Source organism: Nematolebias whitei, chromosome 2, assembly GCF_014905685.2.
Source record: "Nematolebias whitei isolate Nwh7 chromosome 2, NemWhi1, whole genome shotgun sequence".
NCBI lineage: Eukaryota > Metazoa > Chordata > Actinopteri > Cyprinodontiformes > Rivulidae > Nematolebias > Nematolebias whitei.
The window spans coordinates 36730790-36756266 of NC_056499.1; the positions used below are offsets into that span (position 1 = coordinate 36730790).

The 25477-nt window shown below is 41.8% G+C and overlaps 1 protein-coding gene across 1 annotated transcript in view; it reads left to right on the forward strand.

Annotated features, from left to right (window-relative positions):
- The window catches only part of uacab (uveal autoantigen with coiled-coil domains and ankyrin repeats b), a 56516-nt gene extending 34982 nt beyond the window's left edge, over positions 1-21534 (forward strand). Inside the window, exons 3-19 of the mRNA XM_037691437.1 lie at positions 4189-4277; positions 6073-6137; positions 7207-7264; positions 8996-9066; positions 9347-9453; positions 11163-11344; positions 11424-11461; positions 11847-11903; positions 12091-12198; positions 13908-13940; positions 14082-14168; positions 14419-14449; positions 14530-14579; positions 15668-18367; positions 18510-18662; positions 19058-19123; positions 20435-21534. Of these exons, the coding sequence (XP_037547365.1) occupies positions 4189-4277; positions 6073-6137; positions 7207-7264; positions 8996-9066; positions 9347-9453; positions 11163-11344; positions 11424-11461; positions 11847-11903; positions 12091-12198; positions 13908-13940; positions 14082-14168; positions 14419-14449; positions 14530-14579; positions 15668-18367; positions 18510-18662; positions 19058-19123; positions 20435-20506 (3967 nt within the window). The 3' untranslated portion in view covers positions 20507-21534. The remainder of the gene's footprint in view (positions 1-4188; positions 4278-6072; positions 6138-7206; positions 7265-8995; positions 9067-9346; positions 9454-11162; positions 11345-11423; positions 11462-11846; positions 11904-12090; positions 12199-13907; positions 13941-14081; positions 14169-14418; positions 14450-14529; positions 14580-15667; positions 18368-18509; positions 18663-19057; positions 19124-20434) is intronic.
- Positions 21535-25477: the final 3943 nt, after the last annotated feature.

The following is a 25477-nucleotide window of genomic DNA, read 5'->3' on the forward strand; positions in this document are numbered from 1 at the left end:
GTTAAAAAGATGGGTCTTTACTTTTCCTCTTCAATGTAACTAGATTACATCACAAGTTCAGGAACACAAGCTCAGTTTAGTATCAAAATCTCTGACATCATTTGGCTGTTTCATGTATTCTTTTTATTTATTTATTTTTTTGACAAGGTCTTTGTACCATTACCTGCTGCAATAATAAGGTGCTGGAATTTTTTAGATCTAAATCCAAACAGTCATGCTCATCATTTCATGTTTAGACTGACCTGAACTTCTCTGCTTTAAAATCATCTTACAGTAACTCAATATTTAGGACAAGAGGTCATACATTTGCCAAAACATCAACCATAATATCATCTCTGACCGTCTGTTTATAGTTCAGTGGGCCACACACAGACCACATGCGTCTGTGGCATTCTGGCCTTCGCAAAGGCCAACAAGGGAATGTTGAATGGCGATTCCTTGTAATCATGAACCTCTGTTGGGAAACTAATTACAAACTGTTTACCCCTACATACCATCTAGTGTGCCCTGGATTAGCCTCAGTGTGTTCATTTAATGAATTCAGCTCTAACTGCTCCATCTCTGCTCCAGCTGAGTAAACAGTTTACATCTCCACTGTGGCATTAGTGGGGTAAGCCCACCCATAACTCTTGTACGCTGTGTGCAGTTGTATCCAAGGGTCAAATCACAAAAAAAGTTGAATGATAGCGCAGTTGGGCAGTCGATTAGACTGCTTTCTCAATAAGTGCAAATAGGAAATTTAGCTGCTTTTAGGAAGACAAAGCACTTTAACAGATCAATGACTCGGACTGTTGGTGACTTTCATGTGCAGCATTCATTCATTTGGATGGCCACAAACACAGAAGTGGTACAACGCACAAGTCAAATTCCGCTGTTGCTTAAGCTAGCTGATAAGCAACAATATTGGCAAAAATTAAAGTTGGTGAACTACTTTGGCCCCTTCCGTTTTGTCATTTCCTGCACGTGTGTGAGAAATGACCAAGTGTTACAAATCAACTGCTGTGAGTTTTCTCTTCTCCATCCATCCATCCATTATCTTTACCCGCTTATTCCATTTTGGATCACGGGGGTCGCTGGTGCCCATGTCCAGCAATCACTGTGCGAGGGGCGGGGTACACCCTGGACGGGTCGCAAGTCCATCACAGGGACACATAGAGACAAACGAGACAAACAATCATTCACTCTCTCACTCACACCTAGGGACAATTTAGAGTTACCAATCAGCCTAACATGCATGTTTTTGGTCTGTGGGAGGAAACCGGAGTACCCGGAGAAAACCCACGCATGCACGGAGAGAACATGCAAACTCCACCCAGAAAGGCCCCTGGACCGGGGTTTGAACCAGGGACCTGCTCGCTGAGAGGCAGCAGCTCTACCAGTTGCGCCACCGTGCTGCCCCAGTTTTCTCTTCTGATTTTGTAAATTATCTGGTTTTCAACTTAAGCCCATTCATGAATGCATACTAATGGTTAATCTCTGGTGGGGTGCAGGCGTCATAGTGAAGAATGGTTACCATGGTGACAGCTAGGGTAACTTTTACAGGATCAAGCACACCACTGATAATTTCCATCTTTTTCATAATACACTACACAACATTCTCATTAAAAGACAGTATAAGTAATGAGTGTTATTATGTAATTTACAATTAAATTTACAAGTGACAAGTATGAGCTCAAAGTTCAGCTCGCACAGTCAAAGAACGTGCACAGGTGAACGAACCTCCAACAAAGTGATCTGAGAAAATTCTGTTCTGATTGAGACTGGAAAGGTCCTCCAGACCAAGGTTTGTCAGAAACTAGTGCCTTCACCATGTGCCCAGTTTGTAAGTTTGTTCTTTAGTCATGTGGAGAGTGGTGGCACAGAGGTCAAGAGAGGTGGGCCTGTGATCAGAAGGTCGCCGGTTCAACTCCTCGAACCGACAACATCAAAATGTGGGTGAGAAAGGTGAAACACCCACACCTGCCTCCACCCTCACCTACCCCACCTTGTGCCCCCCTGAGCAAGGTCCTTAACCCCCAGCATCTGCTCCCCGGGTGCTCTTGATGGTAGCTCTCTGCTCCACACAGAGGGCTGTGGTAGCTCGGTGGTCTGTGGTTGTGTCAGGAAGGAAATCTGGCGTTCAAACAATCACCAAGTCTTTGTGCGAGTTAGTTCGCTGTGACGACCCCTGAAGAAGAGCAGCCGAAAGAAGAAGAAAGGGAAAAAATTATTTAGTCACATTTGCAGTACAAATTATGAATTTTAACAAATCTCTGCCAGTCCTGTTTGAGCAGAAAATGTTGACCATTATGACTGAATGAACACCAATCACTGTTTGTGTTCATCCACTGGAGCTTGTCGTCCAACATGGCAGCCAGACCATGTGACATCATGAAAAAGTATTGAGAAAAGGTACAGCTGTGCTCCCATTGGTATTCAGACTTGGCAGGAATGGGTTTTGTGCAGCTGACAGAAGTCCTCAGATCTGTACTCTTTATATTGACTAAACCAGTTTAGATGTGAAAGGTAAAACTGGGCCGAGCAGTACAAGTTGAGCTGTGAGGCAGCAACAAAATAAACAAGCTTTTAAGCAAAGAAAATCTTCAAGTATTGTAAACACTGTTTTACAGTGGTATCATTCAAAAGAAACGTGCCTCCATCATATGTGGCTCAGCTACTAGCGTACAGTACCGTATGGTTTACGTTTGCTCCTCCACTCCTTTAAAAATAGCAGCCAGATCCTGTAGACAGTCAACATGAAGGTTGCCGAAGCTTTGGTGAAGAAGAAACAGAATCTTTTCTCTCTTTAAGACAAAACTATTGGTTTCCTGGATTTAATCTCAGCTTGTTACAACAGCCTGAAGCTCGTTAGGTCGCTCATCTCGTCATGCACTTAAATCTTAGTTTGGTCAGAAACAAATTTAGGTTCATAAACAAACTCTGGGAAAGACGAGCTGCAGAGATTCATTCAGCCGACAGTCAAACCTTTGCTCAGGAGGAGCAGGCAGACAATTCTGTAGTCTAGTTTCATTTCTATTCACATGAACTTACCTGGTATTTTATTGTTAAAATAACATATACGTCTGCAGCATGTCCGTAGTTTTTATCTTCGCTCTGTTGTTTGACTCAACCTTCCTCGTTTATCAGCCATTAAAAAAACTCCACCACAGTTTAAGTCTGAATAAGTTTGAAAGCTTTTGTTTAGTTGTCATGTGGAACATTCTTTGGCTCATGAGCTTGTCACTTATGTCCACCTAACTTGATTTGCTCTGGTCTGCTTCCTGTCTGCTTTTTGTCTCTGTGAGGTCACGACCCTCCACTGCTCCCATGAGGACCAGCATCTCCTTGCCATCAACACTGCTTTTAATATCCACACCAGTGTTGAGGTGACAGCCTAGCTGTCTCCTTGGCAGATACTTCAGGGCCAGTGTATAAACGGGCTCATGTGTCCTGAAGGGTGACAGTTCGGGATTAGTTTACACACAAGAACTTTGCAGACCATCATGAGTTGTTACAGCAGCGTGGACGTAGGTTGCACCAAATAGATGTAAAGAAATGAAAAATAAACTGGTGTTTAAAGACTTGAAAACTGGTCAATGGACTGGGCAGATAGCAAGAAATACATGGCGAACATTATTATAGGGAAGGAACATAGTTCACACCTATTTAACATCTTTTGACCATTTCCAGGTTAAAAACAAATTGTGCATCACTTTTATTATTTGAAAATGCTCACTTTGAAGTGGACTTTGTGAAGCTCCTATAGAGGGGATGATGTTTTCTTTCTTTTGTTTCTCATGGTGGGAGACTGCAACAAAGCCAAGACTCAACTTGTCTGCTGGCCTCCTTAGATAGAGAACTTTACTAATTGGCTTTTTGATGTATGTGAATGTTCCTGTAAAGTGCCCTGAGACAACTTTGTTGTGATTTGACGCTATATAAATAAACTGAATTGAATTGAATTGAATTGAATTGAATGGTTGGTTATTGTTGTTAAACTTAACAAAAATGCTGATCTTGCCACCGCTCAGGAGCCAGGTGTCCATTTCTAGTCCTACTCTTGTGCTAAAATGTCTCATTCCCTCTCTAGATCACTTCTTCACTTGCCTGTCATAAATCTCTGCTGTCTTTTTTATTTTTTAACATATTAATTCGTCTCATGTTCTGTTTGTTCCCCCCCCCCCCCCCCCCATTTGTTTAATTTTCTAGGTTTCATTTGGCAGCAGCACGAGGACATCTGGATTGTCTCAGTCTCATTCTTGGACATAATGTTGACATCACTGCGAGTGATGCTGCTGGTAAGTTCAGGCTGAATAAAAGTGGGTTTTATTCAAACTGTTATTCAGTTTTTAGGCCACAACAAACCTATTTGTCATCTGGACTGTAATATGACAAAATAACACAAGGATTTACCTGCTTGCTTAAAACTATCAATGAATAAAGAATTGGTGTAAGATCTACTGTACCAGCTACAAGCATTTCAGAAATGTTATATTTCTTCTATCAGAGCATTACAATGTCTTTTAAACGCCCTGAGAGAAAACAAAAAGCCCATATATTGTGTTTTCTGAATATGTGTACAGTAGTCCCTCGATTATCACAGGGTCCCTCGATTATCACAGGGGTTACATTCCAGACACCACCACAATACATGAAAATCCGCAAAGTATCCATCCATCCATCCATTTTCTTTACCCGCTTATTCCATTTTGGGTCACGGGGGTCGCTGGTGCCCATGTCCAGCAATCACTGTGCGAGGGGCGGGGTACACCCTGGACGGGTCGCAAGTCCATCACAGGGACACATAGAGACAAACGAGACAAACAAACATTCACTCTCTCACTCACACCTAGGGACATTTTAGAGTTACCAATCAGCTTAACATGCATGTTTTTAGTCTGTGGGAGGAAACCGGAGTACCCGGAGAAAACCCATGCATGCACGGAGAGAACATGCAAACTCCACCCAGAAAGGCCCCTGGACCGGGGTTTGAACGTAACTGGATGTAACTGGGACCCTGTGTACATAATTTCGCTCCACCACATGTACCACATGAGGTGCGAATGACAATAAAGAAACTCTGACTCTGACTCTGACTCTGAACCAAGGACCTGCTCGCTGAGAGGCAGCAGCTCTACCAGTTGCGCCACCGTGCTAATCCGCAAAGTAGGAACGCTATATTTATTGTAGTATTTATATATATTTTAAGGCTTTCTAAACCCTTCCCACACTCTTGCAATGTTCTAAACTCAAACCTACGTAATTTTAACAACATATGTATATGTACTGTACAGTACTGCAAAATTTTATATTGGTACTCACCAGCTCTGCAGACCAGCAGCTGCAGCTTGGTTCTGGTTCTGCAGACCTACTCTGCAGTATGACAAAGCCCACTGCCACATACAGGTTGATGTGCACGTGCTGTCGCTCCAGAAAAGACACTCCACGTGCGAAACTGCCCAGGATGTCATCCACTGTCTCGGCCCAGTCCAGACCAGCATCGCAGCAACCAGAACCAGAACCAGGCCGAACCTCGCCGCCGTCTACATGTGTTTGCTTCCTCCATTGCGGTTATTTCGGCAGAAAGCTGCGACCGGAAGCACTGTTGGCTTCTGGGCCATGTAGTTCTTTTGACTTGTGTTACAGTGTAGGCCTATTGAAAAAAAAAACCTACAAAATGGCTGCACCTGTCCAAAGATTTTTTTTTTGTATTTTTATTTTGTTTTTTTGTCCTATTAGTTCATTCCCCCTCCCGTCTGTTCCCGTTAACTTTTTATCCCATACAGTCCCAATCACGTGAGTAATATTAAAGTTGACAGTCGTGCGTCGTGTACAATCTTACGTTGAAAAACCGTGAAAGAGCGAGTCTGCAAAAGTGGAACCGCAAAGCAGCGAGGGACTACTGTATTTCAGTACTGAATACTAAATTAGTTGTTTTATGTCCCAACTTTTGACTTATTTAGAATAAAGTCATGACATCTGCAATACAGTAACGTATTTGCAGCAAACCTTTATTCAACCTAGCTATACCTGTAAGACTGTTGCATGTGCACTTTTTAATTTATTTTAAATTGCTGTGTTTATTTCATTTAGGTAAAAATGCTCTTCATCTGGCTGCTAGAAATGGACATTCGTTGTGTGTGCAGAAACTGCTGCAGGTACGGTGCACCGTTTATATCAGATTCTTGTTTACTTGTGCTGCTCATTATTATTCTTTATAGTTTTATTTGTTTGTTCCAGTCCTTCAGAGCGGTATGTCTGTAAGCCTCTTTTAATAATTATTATTGCCTGACACCTTTGGCTGCTGAGCCCACTCCATATCGGCTAAGAGTAGGCTCTACTGAGTCACTGTGCCCCTCAGGGGAGTTATATGTTTACAGTGAGGGGCCTTTTGCTTCAATATTGTGCTCTCATTATGTTCTAGCCCTCCTCACGCCTCCCCCACCTCACATGGCAATGACCTAATGGAGGTTGTGGCTGTTGGCAGCAGATTGTCGGTGGTGTTGACAAGCTTGCCCTCCTACAAACCCCTCGTCCATTCTTAGTGCCGTCATCGCAGCTCGATGCCAACACTCACTGCCCCCACTATCTCGCTTCGTCAGCCCAAACGCTCTTGATATAGGATACCCCCTTCATCTTTATGCTCAACCATTAGGTCCCTTTGCAGCACCCCCCTTCCTCCTGCAATGCCATTTGAGTGTGCAGACAATTTTTGCCTCTTGTTGCTGGTGAGAGTGGAGTTTTTATAGTGGGCGGGCAGAGCTGGTTGGCAGACTTACCCAGCAACATCAGGCCCCTGTTAGCATTGAGTCCTCAAGGCTTCGATTACAGGTCCTCATCACCACCGTTGCTGGTGTCCAACCAGCTGAGTAAGAGTGCAGAGATGTCGGCAACATTTCAGCTCAGCACCACTCTGTCTGATATGAACAGCCTGCTGTTATACTGCTCAGATTCCTCTTCTAACCCAACATTTTCCCCTATTGGTTAATGGTATTTGAGTCATAAGAGAAACTTCTGGATTATCACATTCTGTGCTGTGATGCAATCATATTATTAGTGACAGCTGTTCAGTGTTTCAAACCCAGAGGGAATACTCAAACTGTCTTATAGAGACATCGTAGACTTTGAAGTATAGTGCACTGTGTCGTAATAATGTGGCTCAATACTCAGCTTTTTACTCTTATCATCACAGTAAAATGAGAAAAATGTGTTCCTGCTGTTTTGTAGCACAACTGTCCTGTTGGAAATGTGGACCTACAAGGACGAAGTGCTCTGCACGATGCCGGTGAGATGACACTTTACTACTCAACTCCATTTTGGTGCAGTTTCAAACATGAATCCCTCCAGAGCTGTCTGGACCTCGGTCTGCTCGACTCAATTCTACTTACTGTTTTAATTTAGACTTCAGTTCTCACTACTGTGGAAATTTGATGTTTTTTACTTTGGGTTACTTTAAAACAGACACCTTCAGCTAACATGAACATCATTATGGTCATATAAACCCCATACTCCTCTTGACTGTACTCTGTTTTTTGTACTCACCTAGTACTGATTACCCTTCGCTGCTGAAAGAGGAAAGACTGACAATAATGTTTTAGCCTGTTTGTGTGCATGTGGATTTGTCTGTCTCGTAGCAACATCTCTCATTAACCACTGGTCAGATTTTTATAACGCTGTCAGAGTGATCTTTAGGTGTACATCTACAACTGATTAACTTTGAGCGTCAACCCGATTCAAGATGGCCAACACAATTAAATGACCTTAGTCAACACAGAAAATGATTAGAACAGTCAGTTTTACAGATATTAAGCTAACATTTGGTGCGGCGTGTGTTGTCATTCACAACCCATATTGTGAGGACTAACAGATCGTACAAGATCATTCAGCAGGTAACTACAATGTAATTTTCAAGGTTTGACCAAATTATTTCTCAAAATAGGTTTGTTTCAGTTTAAATCTCTGGCTTGAAAGATGGCAGATGTTCATTCTTTCAAGGAATGTTGTGGCGTAGTGTCTGCCGTCAATTGCATTTCTGAATTTACTGTAATTTTTTAGGTCCTTTCACTATTTTGTTTTACTTTTGTTTTTTTACTTTAGTCCCCTTATTGACTCAATAAACCCATAAAGCCTAAGCCATTTAGCCTGCCACATTAAATATGTGTGTAGTACAGTAGTCCCTTGATTATTGTGGGAGTTATGTTCCAGACACCACAGCGATAGGTGGAGAAGTCACCAAGTAGAAACACTATATTTATTTTAGTATTTATATATATTAGGCTTTATAAACCCTTCCTACACTCTTGCTATGTTCTCAACTCTTAAACCTATGTAATTTGAACAACATTTGTATATGTACTGTACAGTACTGCACAATTTCACTCACCAGCTCTGCAGACCAGCTGCTCGGTTCTGGTTCGGTAGATCTACCCTGCAGCGCCGCCCCATCCAGGTTGATGTGTGCATGTATATATGAGTTTCAGGAAGCTTCAAGTTTATTTGCAACTTTCCTGCCTGTTCTGTGAACATGACAGATCAATACTTCTGACTTTGCATTGCAAAACTTTCCCTCCATTTCTGCCATTTTGGCAGCAATGATGTCGTTTCGGCAGTTTCCACCTGGATGATTGAACTTACAAACCCATTTCAGCAGAAAGCAGCAGCCGAAAGCGCTGTTGACTTCTGGGTAGTGTAGTTCTTTTGACTGGCGTTACAATGTAGGCTTATTGAAAGTAAACTACAAAATGGTGGCGCCTGTCCAAAGGTTTCTTGTTAACTTTTTATCCTGTACTGTCCCAATCACGTCATGAATATTAAAATTGACAGTCGTGTGTCGTGAACAATCTTACATTGAAAAACCACGAGAGAGCGAGGGACTACTGTATTAAAATAATTGTAGAAATTAGATGACGTTTAATTTTTTTCCCACATTTTTATAGCCTGCGTTGAATGGACATACGTGTGTTTTTACTGGTAAGAGGTCCGATAATTGTTGCACTTTGTCTTCTCCCCCCCACAGTTATGGCAGGCTGCTCCTCCAGTGTGAAGCTTCTTTGTGACAGCGGGGCTTCTGTGAACGCCAGTGATTTTGTGAGAATTGATTTTACTCGTTATTTCACACATTGTGTTGATACAGTATAGCCCAAGACTTTTTTCTTTGCATAAATAAGTGCTGTTGCCTCGTAGTTTGAATCCTTTACTTCATATGAACGTCAGTCATAGCAGCAGCGGGGCTCTCACGAAATGTTAAACTTGTTTTCATTGAATTGCTCTCTGCCCTTGTTTCCTCTTGCCTTGTTTGTTCAAATATTAAATAATTCTTTGGATTAGACTGATATTTCTTTATGTGTGCATACTTTTTGTTTGATAGGATGGCAGGACCCCTCTAATACTGGCTACCCAGCTGTGTCATCCTGACATTTGTGAGCTGCTGGTTGAGCGCGGGGCTGACATCGCTGTCCGAGACAAACAAAACAAGTAAGGACCCCGCAGGACGTTTGTCTTCACTCACACCGTCACAGGTTTAATCATGTGAAATCAAAGTTGCAGCTCTTAGGTGAAAAACATGAGCTGGATTTGTTTCAAGTGAAGGTTTTAAAAAAATCAAGTTCATATTTGCATTTTCATGTAAACTGTCACAATAAAGGTGTAACCATCACCATTTCACACTTATTGTGTTTATGCTAATGAAGCGTTCACACTATTGTGATCCATTTTTTTCCATACGTTTTTTGGTGTGTTTCTCGTCCTGCAGTTTTTGTGATATTTCAACAAATCATAAATCCAAATGTTCAGCTTGTTCAGGAGAAGGGTGCTATGACTTTTTGTATCGGTGCAACTTATCTTTTTGAAATATTTAACCTTTTCTGTCATTTTTTCTCATAGAAAATGAATTGAACTCATTTTCCATCCTTCAAAATATTTAAATCTGTTTATAACCTTTTACTGATCCTTTCACATTTTGTTTTGGTTCAGCTTCTTTCAGCTTCCTTGTGCGAATTTTAACTTTTTTTCAGCTACTTGGCTAATTTCAGCTGTTTTCTGGTCCTTTTAGATTCTTTCTAACTTCATTTTTGTGCTTCTTCTAACTTCTGTTTGCTAATTTCAGCTTGTTATGCTCCTTTCAGCTTATTTCTGTAAGTTTCAGCTTTTTCTACTATTTCAGCTCCTAGCTGTTTTTCTGCTAATTTAAGCTTTTCAGCTAATTCCACATTTTATGCACTCATCTCAACTTTTTTCAGCCTAATTCAGCAAAAATTTGCTCTCCACTTCCTTCTTGTAATTTTAGTTTTTTTCTGCCTTTTTTTAGCTACTTTTCAGCTGTTTTTTTTTTTGTTGCTAATTGCAGCCTTTTTTTTTCAGATGATTTCCTTTGTTTGTTCTCATTTCTGCTTCTTTCAGCCTAATTGGGCAAACATGTTCTTTCAGATTCCGTCTGCTTATTTAAGCTTGCACTACCTTTTCAACTAACTTTTTAGCATTTTTAGCTAATTTCAGCTGTTTCAGATAAATTCAAGTTTTTGTGGTCATTTCTGCTGCTTTTAGGCTAATTAACTTCTTTATGCTAATTTCATCTTGCTATGCTTGTTTCAGCTTTGTTCGGCTAGTTTCTGCTATTCCAGCTACTATTTAGCTCTTTTATGCTAATTTTTGCTTTTTCAGCTAATTCCACCTTTTGAAAAAAACCTCATTTCAACTTTTTCCTCCTCATTCTGGTAGTTTACGATTCTGCCTTTTCAGCTACTTTTCAGTTATTTTTGCTAATTTCAACTTTTTTAAGCTAATTTCATATTTTTTGTGCTCATTTCTGCTTATTTAAACCTAATTCAGCAAATATGTGTTCTTTCTACTTTCTTCTGCTACTTTAGGCTCGTTTTTATTTTCAGCTACATTTCAGCATGTTTTAACCAATTTCAGCTGTTTTTAATCACGTTCTTAAATAAATATTCACACTGCATTTTCACAGGAAATGCAATTTCTGTCATTTTAATTAAATTTAAAACGCTTTGCTGTACTGTAAGCTGCTAAAACAAAAATAATAACTTTATGTTAAAAACAGTGAGGAATCACCAACCTTCGTTTATCACTGCATCAAACATTTGTCAGTTGTTAAACACATTACGATTAATTTATTTAGCCAGTTTGCACATGTCTAACTCAGAAACTGTCTTTGTCAACTCCCTCAGGACGACGCTGATTTTAGGCTGTGAGATTGGCTGCAAAGGTGCCGTTGAGCTGCTGCTGAAGAGTGGTGCTGATGTGAAGGCCGTCGACAGCTTTGGTCACGATGCCTATCACTACGCTCGGCTCAGCAAGAACCCAGACCTCGTTGCACTCGTCAAAAGTTACCTTGATAAGGCCACCAGGGGTAAGAACACGATTTAATACAAGAATAAAGCATCATAAGCACGGTCTGATTATCTAATGTTTGGACTTTTGTTTGACAGAAAAAGAAGCTGCAAAGGTAGAGCATTGGAAGCGACAGGTGATTTTATTGTTTAAATGTTTGTTTCATGAAACTTGGTGTTTTGTTGCCAGTTTTGGCCTCTTGTAAATTAGATTTTTTAAATCTCAGTGAGTTTATCCTTGTAAAATAAAATATTTTTAAAAATGGTCTATTACTTATTGTACTAAATGAAACTTGAATGTTACATTTATCATGATTGAAACTATTGTTTTTGTTGGACTGGGCTCATTAATTCACTTCTGTCAGCTTTTATTTTCTTTTTTCTTTAAATGTGCCTTTACTGATGATCCATAAGACATGACTGCCATCTAGTGGTTACATTTGAGAATGCTCATAACTGTTTTATTGCCAGTTTTTTTATTTTTTTTTTTACATTTTTTATGGTTTTTATTTTATTTTTCAGCTTTCAATAGAGAGATCAGATGCAGCTGAGGCCAACAGAAAAGATCAAATAATACACGTAAGTCCTTTATTTTGTTGAGACTCAGCAGTGGTCAGAATAATAAAGTGAATCCTTAAACTCATCACATTCAAAGCTACAACTAATACATTGCTATGCATTAAGCAAATATTTATGGTGACAGTTAGCTAAAACTGGTGTCATTTTAAATTACTTTATGTATGTTTGTATTTTATTATGTTTCTAGGATCTAGAAAGGCAGAACGAGAACCTTCAGGGAAGTATTAGGAAGTACCACCAGGAGCAGAAAGTTCTGCTGGATAAGTTCAACACGCTGCAGCAACAGCTCACACAGGTGTGTGTTGATCCACGGACACAAAAAGAGACTGTGACATTTTAACATAGAGGAACATAAACATATTAAAGGCTCTGGATGTTGTGGGGTTGTGTTGACTTACACAACTCTGCAATATTGCATGAATGGGTTCCAACTACAGGGGGGTCATGCTCTTAAGCCTCCCTGGTAAGGTCTGTTCAGAGGTTCTAGAGAGGAGGGTCTGTCAGCTAGTCAAACCTCAGATTCAGGAGGAGCAGTGTGGGTTTTGTCCTGGTTGTGGAACACTGGACCAGCTCTACACTCTCAGCAGGGTCTGGAGGGGGCATGGGAGTTTGCCCAACCCTACATGTGCTTTGTGGACTTGGAGAAGACGTTCGACTGCATCCCTTGAGGAACTCTATGGGGGGTACCAATATGGGGTACCAGGCCCTTTGATACGGGCTGTTAGGTCCCTGTATGACCAGTGTCAGAGCTTGGTCCTCATTGCTGGTAAGTCGAGCTCGTTCCCGGTGAGAGTTGGACTCTGCCAAGGTTGCCCTTTGTCACAGATTCTGTTCGTATCTTTTATGGACAGAATTTCTAGGCACAGCCAAGGTGTTGAGGGGATCTGTTTTGATGGCCTTCAGATGTCTGTTTTTTGCAGATGATGTGGTCCTATTGGCTTCATCAGGTCGTGATCTACAGATTTTGCTGGAGCTGTTCACAGCCGAGTGTGATGCGGCCGGGATGAAGATCAGTTCCTCCAAAAATGATGCCATGGTCTTGAGCCGGAAAAGGGTAGAGTGCCTTCTCCGGGTCAGGGAGGAGGTCCTGCCCCAAGCGGTGGAGTTCAAGTATCTTGGGGTCTTGTTCATGAATGAGGGAAAAATGGAGCAAGAGATCGATAGGCAGATAGGTGCAGTGTCTGAAGTGAAGCGGGTGCTGTACCGGTCCGTCATGGTGAAGAGAGAGCTGAGTCAAATGGCGACGCTCTCAATTTACTGGTCGATTTACGTTCCTACCCTCATCTATGATCATGAACTTTGGGTTGTGACCGAAAGAACGAGATCTCGGATACAAGCGGCCAAAATGAGTTTTCTCCGCAGGGTGTCTGGACTCTCCCTTAGAGATAGGGTGAGAAGCTCGGTCATCTGAGAGAGACTCAGAGTAGAGCCACTGCTTCTCCACGTCGAGAGGAGCCAGTTGAGGTGGCTCGGGCATCTGGTTAGGATGCCTCCTGGACACTTCCCACCAGGAGGAGACCCAGAGGAAGACCCAGGACATGCTGGAGGGACCATGTTTCTCAGCTGGCCTGGGAATGCCTGGAGCTGGACCAAGTGGCTGGAGAGAGGGAGGTCTGGACCTCCCTACTTAGGCAGCTACCCCCATGACCCGACCCCAGATAAGTGGAAGAGGATGGATGGAAGGAACATAACAGCAGTATGAGCTAATGTTATATAAAGTCTATTCTGTGTAGGTGTAATGAGATGGTTTTAGTACAGCTGAATTATTAAAGATTAAAAGGGTTCAAATGTGAAACTATTTTTTTTTTGTTTGGGCAGATCCTCCTTTTTACATAAAACTGAAACTTGAAACGCTGCATTCAGTGAGTGCAGTATGTTTGTCAGAAAGAGCTGCCAAGCTGTTATTAAAAAACCACGTAGCTTTAATAAAACGTAGGCACAAGGTACATGAGCCATGATCAAAGCCTCATGTTACTAAATGTGAACATTTGTTTTTCACTACAGGAAAAGCTGGCAGTGGAAGGTGCACAAAAAGAGGTATAAAACGACTCGACTCTTCAGAAGTTTTTTATGCAACATCATACTTGTCATCATATCTTCACCAGCATATCATACTTGTCACATAAATGTCTTTGTTTGTTGTGGTTTTGACTCTCTTGTGCCTTTTTTATTGAACAGAAGGAGAAGTTGAAGGTGTTACTCAAAGAAAAAGAGGAAGGGGCTCGAGGACCAGAGACCGTTAAAGTTCAGCTCCGCAGTACTTTGGTCAGCAATTTTAAATGTGTCTAATTTCTGGAAAAGATTTAATTTTAGGATATTTGATTTGTAGTTCAGCTTCCAAAGCTTTAACTTGTAACATGCCAGTAATTTGGTGTAGTCAGTGTTTTTTAAGGTAATGTAAGAGACAGAACAGTATTTTTAATCATAGAAGGACAGTAAGACCATTCTGCTTCACATTTAAAATAGTTTTAAAGCCTGAATCGTTTGGATTCATGTTCACTTCATGTTTTCACAGGGGGAGTACTCAGGCCAGTCTGTTATCAAAGGTCAGCCTCTTTTACTTTAATTTAATTCATTTGTTTTAAATTTCCCAACTTTTTTTAATCCTTTTTTTTTTGTCTTGCAGGGAAAGAAAATATTTTAGTCAAACAAGCTTACAGTCTGGATTCTGAAAAGGTAACTTTTTTTTTTTTGCAAATTAATTAAACATAATTAGACCATCCAAGAATAACTAATAAAACATATTAAACAATAACTGTTACAATGGGGCAGCACGGTGGCGCAACTGGTAGAGCTGCTGCCTCTCAGCGAACAGGTCCTTGGTTCAAACCCCGGTCCAGGGGCCTTTCTGGGTGGAGTTTGCATGTTCTCTCCGTGCATGCGTGGGTTTTCTCCGGGTGCTCCGGTTTCCTCCCACAGACCAAAAACATGCATGTTAGGCTGATTGGTAACTCTAAATTGTCCCTAGGTGTGAGTGAGAGAGTGAATGGTTGTTTGTCTCGTTTGTCTCTATGTGTCCCTGTGATGGACTTGCGACCCGTCCAGGGTGTACCCCGCCCCTCGCACAGTGATTGCTGGACATGGGCACCAGCGACCCCCGTGACCCAAAATGGAATAAGCGGGTAAAGATAATGGATGGATGGATGGATGTTACAATGGTAGAATAACTGAATAATGTTGCTACAAATTAAATTACATCGAATGGAAGAAACAAAAAATAAGGAAAGAACTTATGCTGCATCTACACATATTATAAGAAACGATTTACCAAAGATCAATTTTTAATATTTTGGCAACTTTTCTTGACAGATTGTCACAAAAACATTATTTATTTCAATTTCTGTACTGAGCCAATTTAAAACTTACAACAAAATGTATTTACTTGTCTACTATATGTAGCCACAACTAACACAAGTTTAATTAAAATGACTTGATCAAAACAAACAAAAAATGATCAAAAGTTCATCAAAACTGTTCAAAGCACTTCAGAAAGCTTTAAAAATTAATATGCAAACACCTACAACTTTAAAAAGTTAGGTCCTTTCAGATCAAAATATAAAATCTCACGTGTATTAAGTTACTCAGTCATGTATATATCATGTAATGCCACAGAAATATATTCACTTTAAAACAAATATTTTATAATTAAATGAAATATTATGAAGATACGTTAATTTTGATGAAGGAGCGTTTCTCCAGAGTGTTTCCACGTGTTCACTCTCAGCTTTGTGCCGATGTCATCGTTCTGTTCTCTTTTGTTTCAGATGATCCAAAATCCGGCTGCGTCCAAACAGCACCACAAGAGTCCGACTCAAATCAGCTGGGATCTGTCAGAAGTGGACGCGCTTCGACGGGATCTTGAAGTCGTCAAGAGGAAACAAGAAGCGGCAGAGGAGGAGACGGCACAGCTTCAGGCTGCGCTGAACCGTAAAACCCGCGAGTGTCAGGAAGTGGCTCAGAGCCGAGACACGATCCAGAAACAGGCCGACCAGCAGATTCAAGAACTGGAGGACGCCCTGGGAGACGTCCAGAAGAGAATGCTCGACTCCGAGTATAAAGTCAAGCAGCTGCAAGCTCATGTCGTTGCCGTAAAAGAGCACTTGGGTGGGCAGGCGGCAGAAGAACTGCGCGCGCAGCTGCTCGACGTGAAGTCCAAATACGAAGGCGCTTCAGCCGAAGTGGGCCGCGTTCGTAACCGCCTCAAACAGAGCGAGAAAGCTCTGGAGGAATACAAGAGCAGCGAGAGCCAGCTGGCAGCAGAAACGGAGAGGCTGAACCAAGAGCTGGAGGCTCTGACGGGTGAACGCAACCGCCTCGCAGAAACCAGTTCAAAGATGGAAACCCAGCTGAAAGAGGCCCAGACTAAGCACGTAAACACAGTACCTGCTGAGAAGTTTGACAACATGAAGAACCTCCTGACCAACGCTGTCGACGAGAAGGAGCGGCAGCTCGCCGAGCTCAGGGAAGACTACGACCGGGTCCTGGAGGAAGTGGCCGAGCTCCACCGAAAGTTAGACAATCCGTCATCCCAGGGGGGGTCGGGGGCGATGTCCGCTGAGGAGCATCAGAAGGTTGTGGCTGCTCTTGAAGAACAGAACACTTCTCTAAAAAGGACACTGATGGATGTGACCACCCAAAGCAAGGCTTTTATTCAGGAGCTTGAGGAGAGCGAGGAGGACAGGGATGTGCTCCGAGAGCAGCTGGACGAGCTGAACAACCGGGTCACGACTGAGTTCATACCCACAAAAGATCACGAGGAGATTCGAAAGAACATGGTAACAGCTCTGGAGGAGCTCGAGGACAAACTCGTAGAGGCCAGTGAACGTTCTGGAAAAGCAGAGGCGCAGGTCCAGCAGCTCCAAACCGAGCGAGCCTCATCGCTGGAGACCCTCCGCAACCTCCGAGACACCTGTGAGACAAATCTGAGGGAGAAGGACGCTCTGAAGACTCAGAATGCTGAACTGATGAAGAAACTTGAACTCCTGCAGAAGAGAGCTGAAGACCGAGACAAAGAATGTGAACATCTGACCGCACAGAACCAGAGTCTGGAGCAGAGCTTGAAGGAGCAGTTTGTTCCCAAGCAGCAGCACGAGCAAGTGAAGATGGAGCTGAGCTCCACCTTAGAAAGTGTGAAAGCAGACATGTTGAAGTTGGAGACCAGGGAAAAGGAACGTGGGATGGAGCTGAAGAATGTGAAAGATGGGAAGGAGAAGTTGAAAGACCAGTTGGAAAAGGTTATGTTGGAGATGAAGAGTACGTATATCAGCGTTGAACAGCACAGAGTGGTCACAGACAAGCTGAACGCTGCTGCAGTCGAGGCAGAAAACCGAGCAAATGATGCTACTGCAAAGCATGCTGTGGCTCAGGAGGAGATCGCAAAGCTTACACAAGAACTGGAAGCTCAGAAGAAAGAACTGGACACCATACAGGAGGCCATTCAGTCCAAGTTTGTCCCACTGACGGCAGCTAAGGAGAAGGAAACCTCTTACAGCTCCCAGGTGAAGGAGCTGACGGAGAAGCTGTTGGAAGTGGAAGACAAATATAAAACAGAAAGAGCTGCCAAGGAGAGCATCAGGCAGGAGGAGGAGAAACTCCAGGTTGATCTGAAGTCTGTTCAGCAGAGACTGGACTTTGTTCTGGCCACGAGTGAGAAGCACAATGAAGCGGAGGAAGAGTTGAATTCTAAATTTGAGGTTCTGACCCAGAAGTCGGTCAGCTTGGAGCAGCAGCTCCAGGAGGTAACCCTTCAGAAAACTGAACTTCAGGACCAGAGTGCTCTGCACAGCACTCAGATCCAGAACTTCCAGGAACGTCTGAAATCTGAGTTGACTCGGATAGCAACGTATGACACGGAGCTGAAGACCCTCCACGACGCCCTGCAGCAAGCTCAGACCGACTGCAAGAAAGCAAGAGAGGCCCAGCAGGAGGAGGCCCAGAGAGTCTGCTCCTTACAGAAGGAGCTCCAGGAGCATCGCTGGGATCAGACCTCCCTGCTGCAGCAACACGCCAAGGCCAAGGAAGCCCTGGAGGCCGACGTCACGCAGCTTCAGATGTCTCTCCGCGAGGAGGAGGAGAACAACGCTCAGAGGGCCGAAGACGTATCTGCCCTGCAGTCAGAGCTGCTTCAAGCCACACAAGCCCTGGAAGAGATCCGCTACAAGGAAGACCAAATGAAGCAGCTGAAACAGGAGAGGCAGCAGCTGGAGGAGGAGGCTGCCAACCTGAGCAACAAGCTGAAGAGCTTAGCAGAGGAGTGTGAAGAGGCCCGTCTGGAGGCGAGGAGAGCCAGAGAGGGCGAGAGCAAGGCCAGGGCCGAGGTGGAGGCCGTCCAGGAGAAGGGACGAGCCATCGAGAGGGAAATCAGGGAGCTGAAGGAGAGGTACGACGGGTCGCTCACTACCATCTGTGATCTGCAGAAGAGGATTCAGACATCAGCTCAGCTGACTGAAACCAAAGATAAGAAGGTACAAACGTTGATTTTACTTTTGAAGTGAAACGTTTTCTCCAGATTATCAGTGACGTTATTATCATGCATTCCCTGTATGCACATATTACTAAAGCTTAAACTGTGTTGACGAGTTCCCTAAATGTTGACGCGTGTTTCAGATCACAGAGTTGTTGACAGATGTGGAGCGGCTGAAGCAGGCTCTGAACGGACTGTCCCAGCTGGCCTACACGAGCAACGCACCGAACAAGAGGCACACGCAGCAAATCGACGCTCTGCAAGCCCAGATCCAGAGCCTCCAGCAGCAGCTGGCTGTGAGTGTGTACCGTCCAAACGCAACCATCGTCAGACATTTCTGTTCAATCCAGTTCCAACATATTATTGTTCTGAGATACATGGGAAAGATTTTATGAGCTTGGCACTGATATTTGTAGTGTTTTTAAAAAGTTTATGCAGCAATATTCTAAGTTTATGATCCTAAAAATGCTGCTAATTTGAAGCTGTAGATTTTTATTTGATTTGATTTTGAGAAAAAACATTTACTACTTTTAAGTGAATAACATGAAACCTGTCAACATGCCGTCACCTGTAGATAATGTGCTGTGATGGCAGGTATCGGCGCCTCCTTCAGTGTCGGCTCTTTGTGCTGCTTCTGAAAACATCTATATTTCTTTAATGTTTCTTATGTCTCCATTTTTCTCCTCTGTAGGATGCTGAGAGGCAGCACAGAGAGGTGGTTTCAATTTATCGCACTCACCTTCTGAGTGCAGCACAGGTGAGTTCCCACATTCATTCTCTTTTGTTTGGTTTTCATCTTTAAACTCAACACATCGACTGCTAACAGTTTGTTTCATTTCCAAAAATGTGCTAGAATCTAAACCACTGCAAAAAGTCTCAAATCATCTCCCACTTCTTTATAATTTGTTTCCAATGAGCCAGACTTTGTTGCACTCTATCAAAATGGCTTTGATCAGTGTTTCATAAGGGTTTTAATAGTTTTAAATCAGACATTTCTTTCACCCCCCACTTGTTCACATTTCTTTTCTATTTTGTTTAAGCACAGTGCATGATACGTTGCTATGGTCAAGTATGAGGACTGGTCAGAAAATAAATAAAAAGCAGTAAAAGTACAAAGAAAAACTTTGAGAGCCTAAAGAACTGGTAATCAAGACCGTTTTAAAGTTACACAAAAGTCTGACTCCTTGGAAGTGATGTATAAAGAAATTATAAATGTATTCAAAACTTATTGTGCAATACTGTATACCGTAATTTCTGGACAATAAGCCACTACTTTTTTCACACACTTTGAACCCCGCAGCTAATTTATGGATTTTTTTTTTCATTTATTTATTTTTGACGGGCTAACAAGGTTCATGCCACCTAAACATTTAGCCTCGTCACACCCGGGCGCTCACATAGCTGCCCAATACACGTCTCTCTTGGGGGGTGGGTCCACCTGACTCAATGAGACTACCTGTTTAAATAAAGCTTAAAAATATCTGACCAATGAAATTACCAAACAGGTCCCAGTGGACCAATGAAACTTGTTTCAATAAAACTTGGTTTCATTGAAACTTGGTTTCATTGGTCCACTGGGGAGTTCCCCCCTCCTTGTTCTCTCCTCCCCTCCCTGAGGGCACGGGGAGTTTACTGCAGCTCCTCAAACTGACAAAGTCTTTTGAATAAAAGATGAAACATTCAACAAGAAAAATCTGTCCAGACGTCCTGACTTAACTTTGTTAGACTTCCAGGTAGGCTACTGTGTTTTTATTTTTAACCAGCTGTGTTACTGGCACTGTTCAGAAAAAAATAAACATTTACTGTTTTGTATACGTTACCAGTACGTAATGAATTAAATAAATTAATAAAAAGTGTAAATATCATGTTACAACGTGGACACCTGCGGATTATAGACAAGTGCAACCTATATATGTACACAAAAAAAGTGGGTGTGGCTTATATTCAGGTGCGCTCAATAGTCCGGAAATTACGGTACATTTTTGTAAGAATAGACATCTCCGCTGAGCACAACTTCCTGAGACCTTAAATGTATATTAATGATGAAGGACGTTTGTGTGTCTCATAGGGTCACATGGATGCGGACGTCCAGGCGGCCTTACTGCAGATCATCCGCATGAGACAGGAGTTCCTGTGTTAAAGCTTCAAAACTGGCTCGATGCACCGTCGTCACATCTTTCCTCTACAGTGGCCTTGATGCGGCCCCTCAGACTGCCCAGTGTATGTGTGTGTGTGTGTGTGTGTATGTGTGTGAGAGAGAACAAAATTATCCCAATACCCTGTTCTAAATTCCTGAAGTCCATATTTTTATTTTTTTGTAGTTTAGCTGCACTTTGATTCTTTGACAGATGTCTAACTGCAGCTTTCACTTCAGCAGAAACACGGGAAATCAAACACTCACTTTCCATTAAAATACTAATACCTCTTTTTAAACTTTAAACTGTTTAGTTCAGTTTAATAAAATGTTTTATGAATGACGTTGAAAACCTGTATTTTATGCAGCTTTAACCCATTAGTTCAGTAATATGGAAGTTATTTGAAACGTGGGTGTCTTTCTTGCGTACTAATTGTATAAATGTTCATAAACCATAAAATCTGGACATGAACCCAAAGATTACTTTTCACATTCCCACCTAACAGTCACCAGTGATGCAGAACGGTCTCACATTAACTGCAGCGTAGCTCGGCTTTAAAGGACTCGTTCACATTTTTTCATTATGTGCAAACGCTAAAGGAGTTGCAGCCGTGGTTTCCAAAGCTGGGGTGGGCCCTCACTGCAAGTCACCTCAAGGAATCAAACTAAATGTAAAAAAAATATGTTGTTGATTGTTTATTTGTGCAGTTATTGTGACAAGATAAAAACAGCAGTCACAAGTTTAAAAAAAAAAGAAAATGTTTGACGCGAGCTGAGTTGTTGTATCCTGGGTCTGAAAGTCTTGATTCTTGGGTCGTAAGGGGAACGCTTTGGGAACCACTGAGTTACAGGATGTGTAATTACTGCTCCTGATGACTTTCTGACCCATCAGAACCTGCTAGAATTTAATTATTTATACAAATTAAAATATGTTTTAATACTACTAGAAAGCCTGCAGCTGTTTCTGATATAGATAGTCTTAAAGTCTGGTTATTAAACTTGCAGTCTAATTAATGCTTTTCTGTCTGTATGCTGAATGAAGTGTTAATACTTTGATATTTTACTTTAACCAGTTTAGTGACAGTAATACAAAACACCGTTGAGTATCTGTATTTATAAAAATGAAAAAGTTTGGTGTTTCTTTGCCAACCTGCAAGGAATGCACTATAACAAAAAGATAACAGTAAAATCACTGGAACATCAGGAAATACTTGAATTTTAGGAGTCCATTATTAATGTTTTTATCAGTCAGTAAAAATAAACTTGTGAATAAAGGATTAAAATCACATTTTAGAGAAAATGTGAACAGGTCCTTTAAGCTCGTTAAACTCTTCTATGACTCAGGCCTTTTCTTATGGCACACCTGTTGTCTTCTGCTGGTCCAAACTTGATGGATATTAAAGACACAAATTCGATCCCAAACTTAAAACCTGGGGAGCTTCTCATTTTGAAAGAAGTCAGACAGTATGAGGTGGATTTGTAACGTTCATGTCCTCCTCAGTCCTGTTCCAGGCGTCTGGACTTTGTTCATGCTGGGTTTCAGTCAGCGGCCATTTCTTGCTGTTTCCTAAAGTTTGCAGTGAAAATGTCTTCTTTTTTTTTTTAAACCAGTGTGTCCTCTAGTGGTGAGACTTGGCAGGCCAAGTTAATAAAAACTAAAAATCACTGCGGCTCAGGAGTATTCTGTTGGGAAGTTGTCAACGCTCCGTTCTTTTACTTACCAGTAACTATATATGAATAAAGAGAGAGGTGACGTAATGTGAAACTAATCTGTCAGCTGTACCTTCTTACACCTCGTTGAATAGCCACATTAAACCTGAGCAGCTTATTTAAAAGCGGAGTCGCTGGCAGCTCTCTGAAACCAGCGGTGGTGTGCTCCTGAGCCGGCATCGTGACTCCTGCGGGTGTTGTGTAGTGTTGTTGTGATTGTGGAGCAAGTCTCTTACACTGATATATATATATTTTTTCATAGTTTTGTACTACTTTAGTTAGTTACAACAATGAGACGAGTCTGATATTCAGCAGGTCTGGAATAAATTACGTTCAGAGTAACGTGTAGCAGAGTTACGAACTGAAGAGATCCGTTTATTTATGTAGATGAACTCTCTCAACTAGTAGTTTCTTCGAAGCGCTCCTCTTGTCCACCTCTCCGCTCATTTTAGGACACGCCTCTTGATCATTTGTTCTGCAGATTTGCAGGATTAACTCTGATGTGTTGGGACATTTCTCCAAGTTTTTCCTTCAAGACTACAGAGGGAGTCTGTTGAAGCCTGTCAATCATCTGTACTGTTTAACCCGTGTGTTGAAACTGGATGTTGTCTTTGGTAACAATTTCTGTTCCTTTGGCTCGGTCATACAAATCAATAAAAGTTCCTAACATAGAAAACTACAGCGCTGTCAGTGTTTTTGTCCTGATCCCACGGTTTGAACAGTTGTGGAGATTTACCGTAATTTCCAGACTATAAGCCGCTACTTTTTTCACAGGCTTTGAACCTCGCAGTTTATACAGTGCTGCGGCTAATTTATGCTTCTTCTTTTTTTTTGACGGACCAACAAGCTTCTTGCCTCCAAAACATTTAGCCTCGTCACACCCGGGTGCCCACGTTGCTGCCCAATACACATCTCTCCTGGGGGGTGGGTCCTCATGACTCAGTGAGACTAGCTGTATAAATAAAGATAAAAAAAAAAACTGACCAAAGAAATTACTGAACAGGTCACAGTCGAACCACTGAAACAGGAGAGCACAAGTTTGCAGCAGGAGGAATATGAAGATAGTGATCAATGAAGTCCTGGTAGGCTACTGTATTTTTATTTTTAACCAGCTGTTACAGGCACTGTTCAAAAAAGAAAATTGCTGTAAGTATTTGTGTATGTTACTGTTACGTATTTAATAGGGATGGGGCCAATACATTATCTACGTCCGATACCAGCATAATTTACGTATCAGATTTTTTCCGATCCAACCTGCAGAGATTTTCGTTCCATGATGCAAGTCTGTGTCTGAAACATTTCCACATGTGATTCCCTGCCAGCTGCTCTGCATGTTGGCTTTAGACTATGGAATGGATTTCCTGAACGGAGGCGTGTCTCATGAACCCAGAGTAATAAGACCCACCTCACATTCAGGAAATCCATTTCATAGTTTACAGCCAGCTACAACGTGAGCGAGCAGCACTGTGGCTAACAGCTAACTAACTTTTCATTGAAACATGTCCGCTGTGTGGAAGTATTTTACACTAGAAACACCATAAAGCAAGACAGCAATGTACAATGTCTGCAGAGCCGCTGTACCGAGAGGAGGAAGCTCCGTCATGACCTATAATACAAAGAACTTAATCAAACATAGCACCACATTAAACCACGGTAAAGTTAGTTGAGCATGCATCAGGATACACGGTAAAGTTAGTTTTATGTTGGACATTCGAGCTCCGTGGCTTCAGCGGTGTGTTGTTCTTGTTCAGACTGAAGCAGACAGTCTGATTTCAGTCAGCCGCGCTCAGTCTGCCCATCTCTGAGACGGGCAGACTGAGCGCGGCTGACCGAAATCAGACTGTCTGCCCCGGACTGAACAAGAAGAACACACCGCTGAAGCACGGAGCTCGAATGTTTACCGAGAAGTTGCTAAACTTCATAGTAATTAATGACCAACCACTCTCAGTTGTAGAAAATGAAGGATTTCACAGTTTGATACTTGCAACCAAGATATTTACCCTCCAGGAGATATTTATCAGTACAACAGTAATCATAAAAAACATATGAATTGGAAAAAATACAAGAAAAGTATATATATATATATAATGTATATAAACAAAGCAAAAACAGCTACATTATAAAGCGATGTGAAATACTAAAAACAGGAACATGTCTGTGTTGGTTTATGCCATGGACTTAGCAGATGTTTGAAGCCATTTAATCACTTTAATATCCACTTTAAAGCTAGGAATAAAAAATGAACGTGTTTTATGTTAGCAGGGTTTAATTCTAAACTTATCCAACATTAATAAAACTTACCTCAAATTGCCATTTTGGACATGCATGCATAAATTTGTACAAATTGTACTTGCCTGTAGAGAGGAGATTATTACAGCCTCATAAAATCAAGAATGATATCGGAGCGGTATCGGCCGATATCCAGATTTAGGTATCGGGATCGGATTGGGAGTAAAACTATGTGGATCGGTGCATCCCTAATATTTAATTAAAGTTAAAATCTTTCATTATAAATAACTCATATTACAATGAGAATGCCCATCGCTTATTTTCATTTACCCTTTATTTATCCAGGTAGTCTCATTGAGCCCCGAGAACTCATTTTCAAGAGAGATCTGTTTAGGGAGCAGATGATGGGGGTTAAGGGCCTTGCTCAGGGGCCCAGGTAAACCTGCAACTTTAAGATCACAAGCCCATCTTCTAACCTCTGCGCCACCACTCCCCCATATACACAAACACGGCCTATATATGTACAAAAATATAAATATTTTTTATTTAGTATGTGCAGCTTATATTCGGGTGCACTCTGTAGTCCAGAAATTACGGTAGTTAAACAGATTTATGGATTTGGTTCACAGTTATTCTTCAGATGTGGCTTTAGTTTTGATTGCTGACACATTCTGAAGAAACCACTTAACTCTGTTGCTCATTTATTCCTGAATAATCATTAAAACAACATTTCAGGCATTGTACAGTAAGTGCTGCTATCTGTAATCTTTGTACTTTTATTTAGTTTTTTTTTGGCAGCTGCTCAGTTCATTTTAAGTCCAGTCAACCAAGGAATGAAAGCAAGTAGCTCTCTGGCAACACCGTGCTCACTTTATTTTAAATCCTGTGCCTGATTTGTTTGTTTCTTTCCTTTTTTACTCCAGATTTATTTTTCATTAAAGCTCGTTTCATTGGGTGCTGAGAGCAGAGGTCAGGCCTGGATCGGTTACTTCAGATACATTTGTGGTGCGCACAGCAGACGCTGAGTATGGGGGGGGG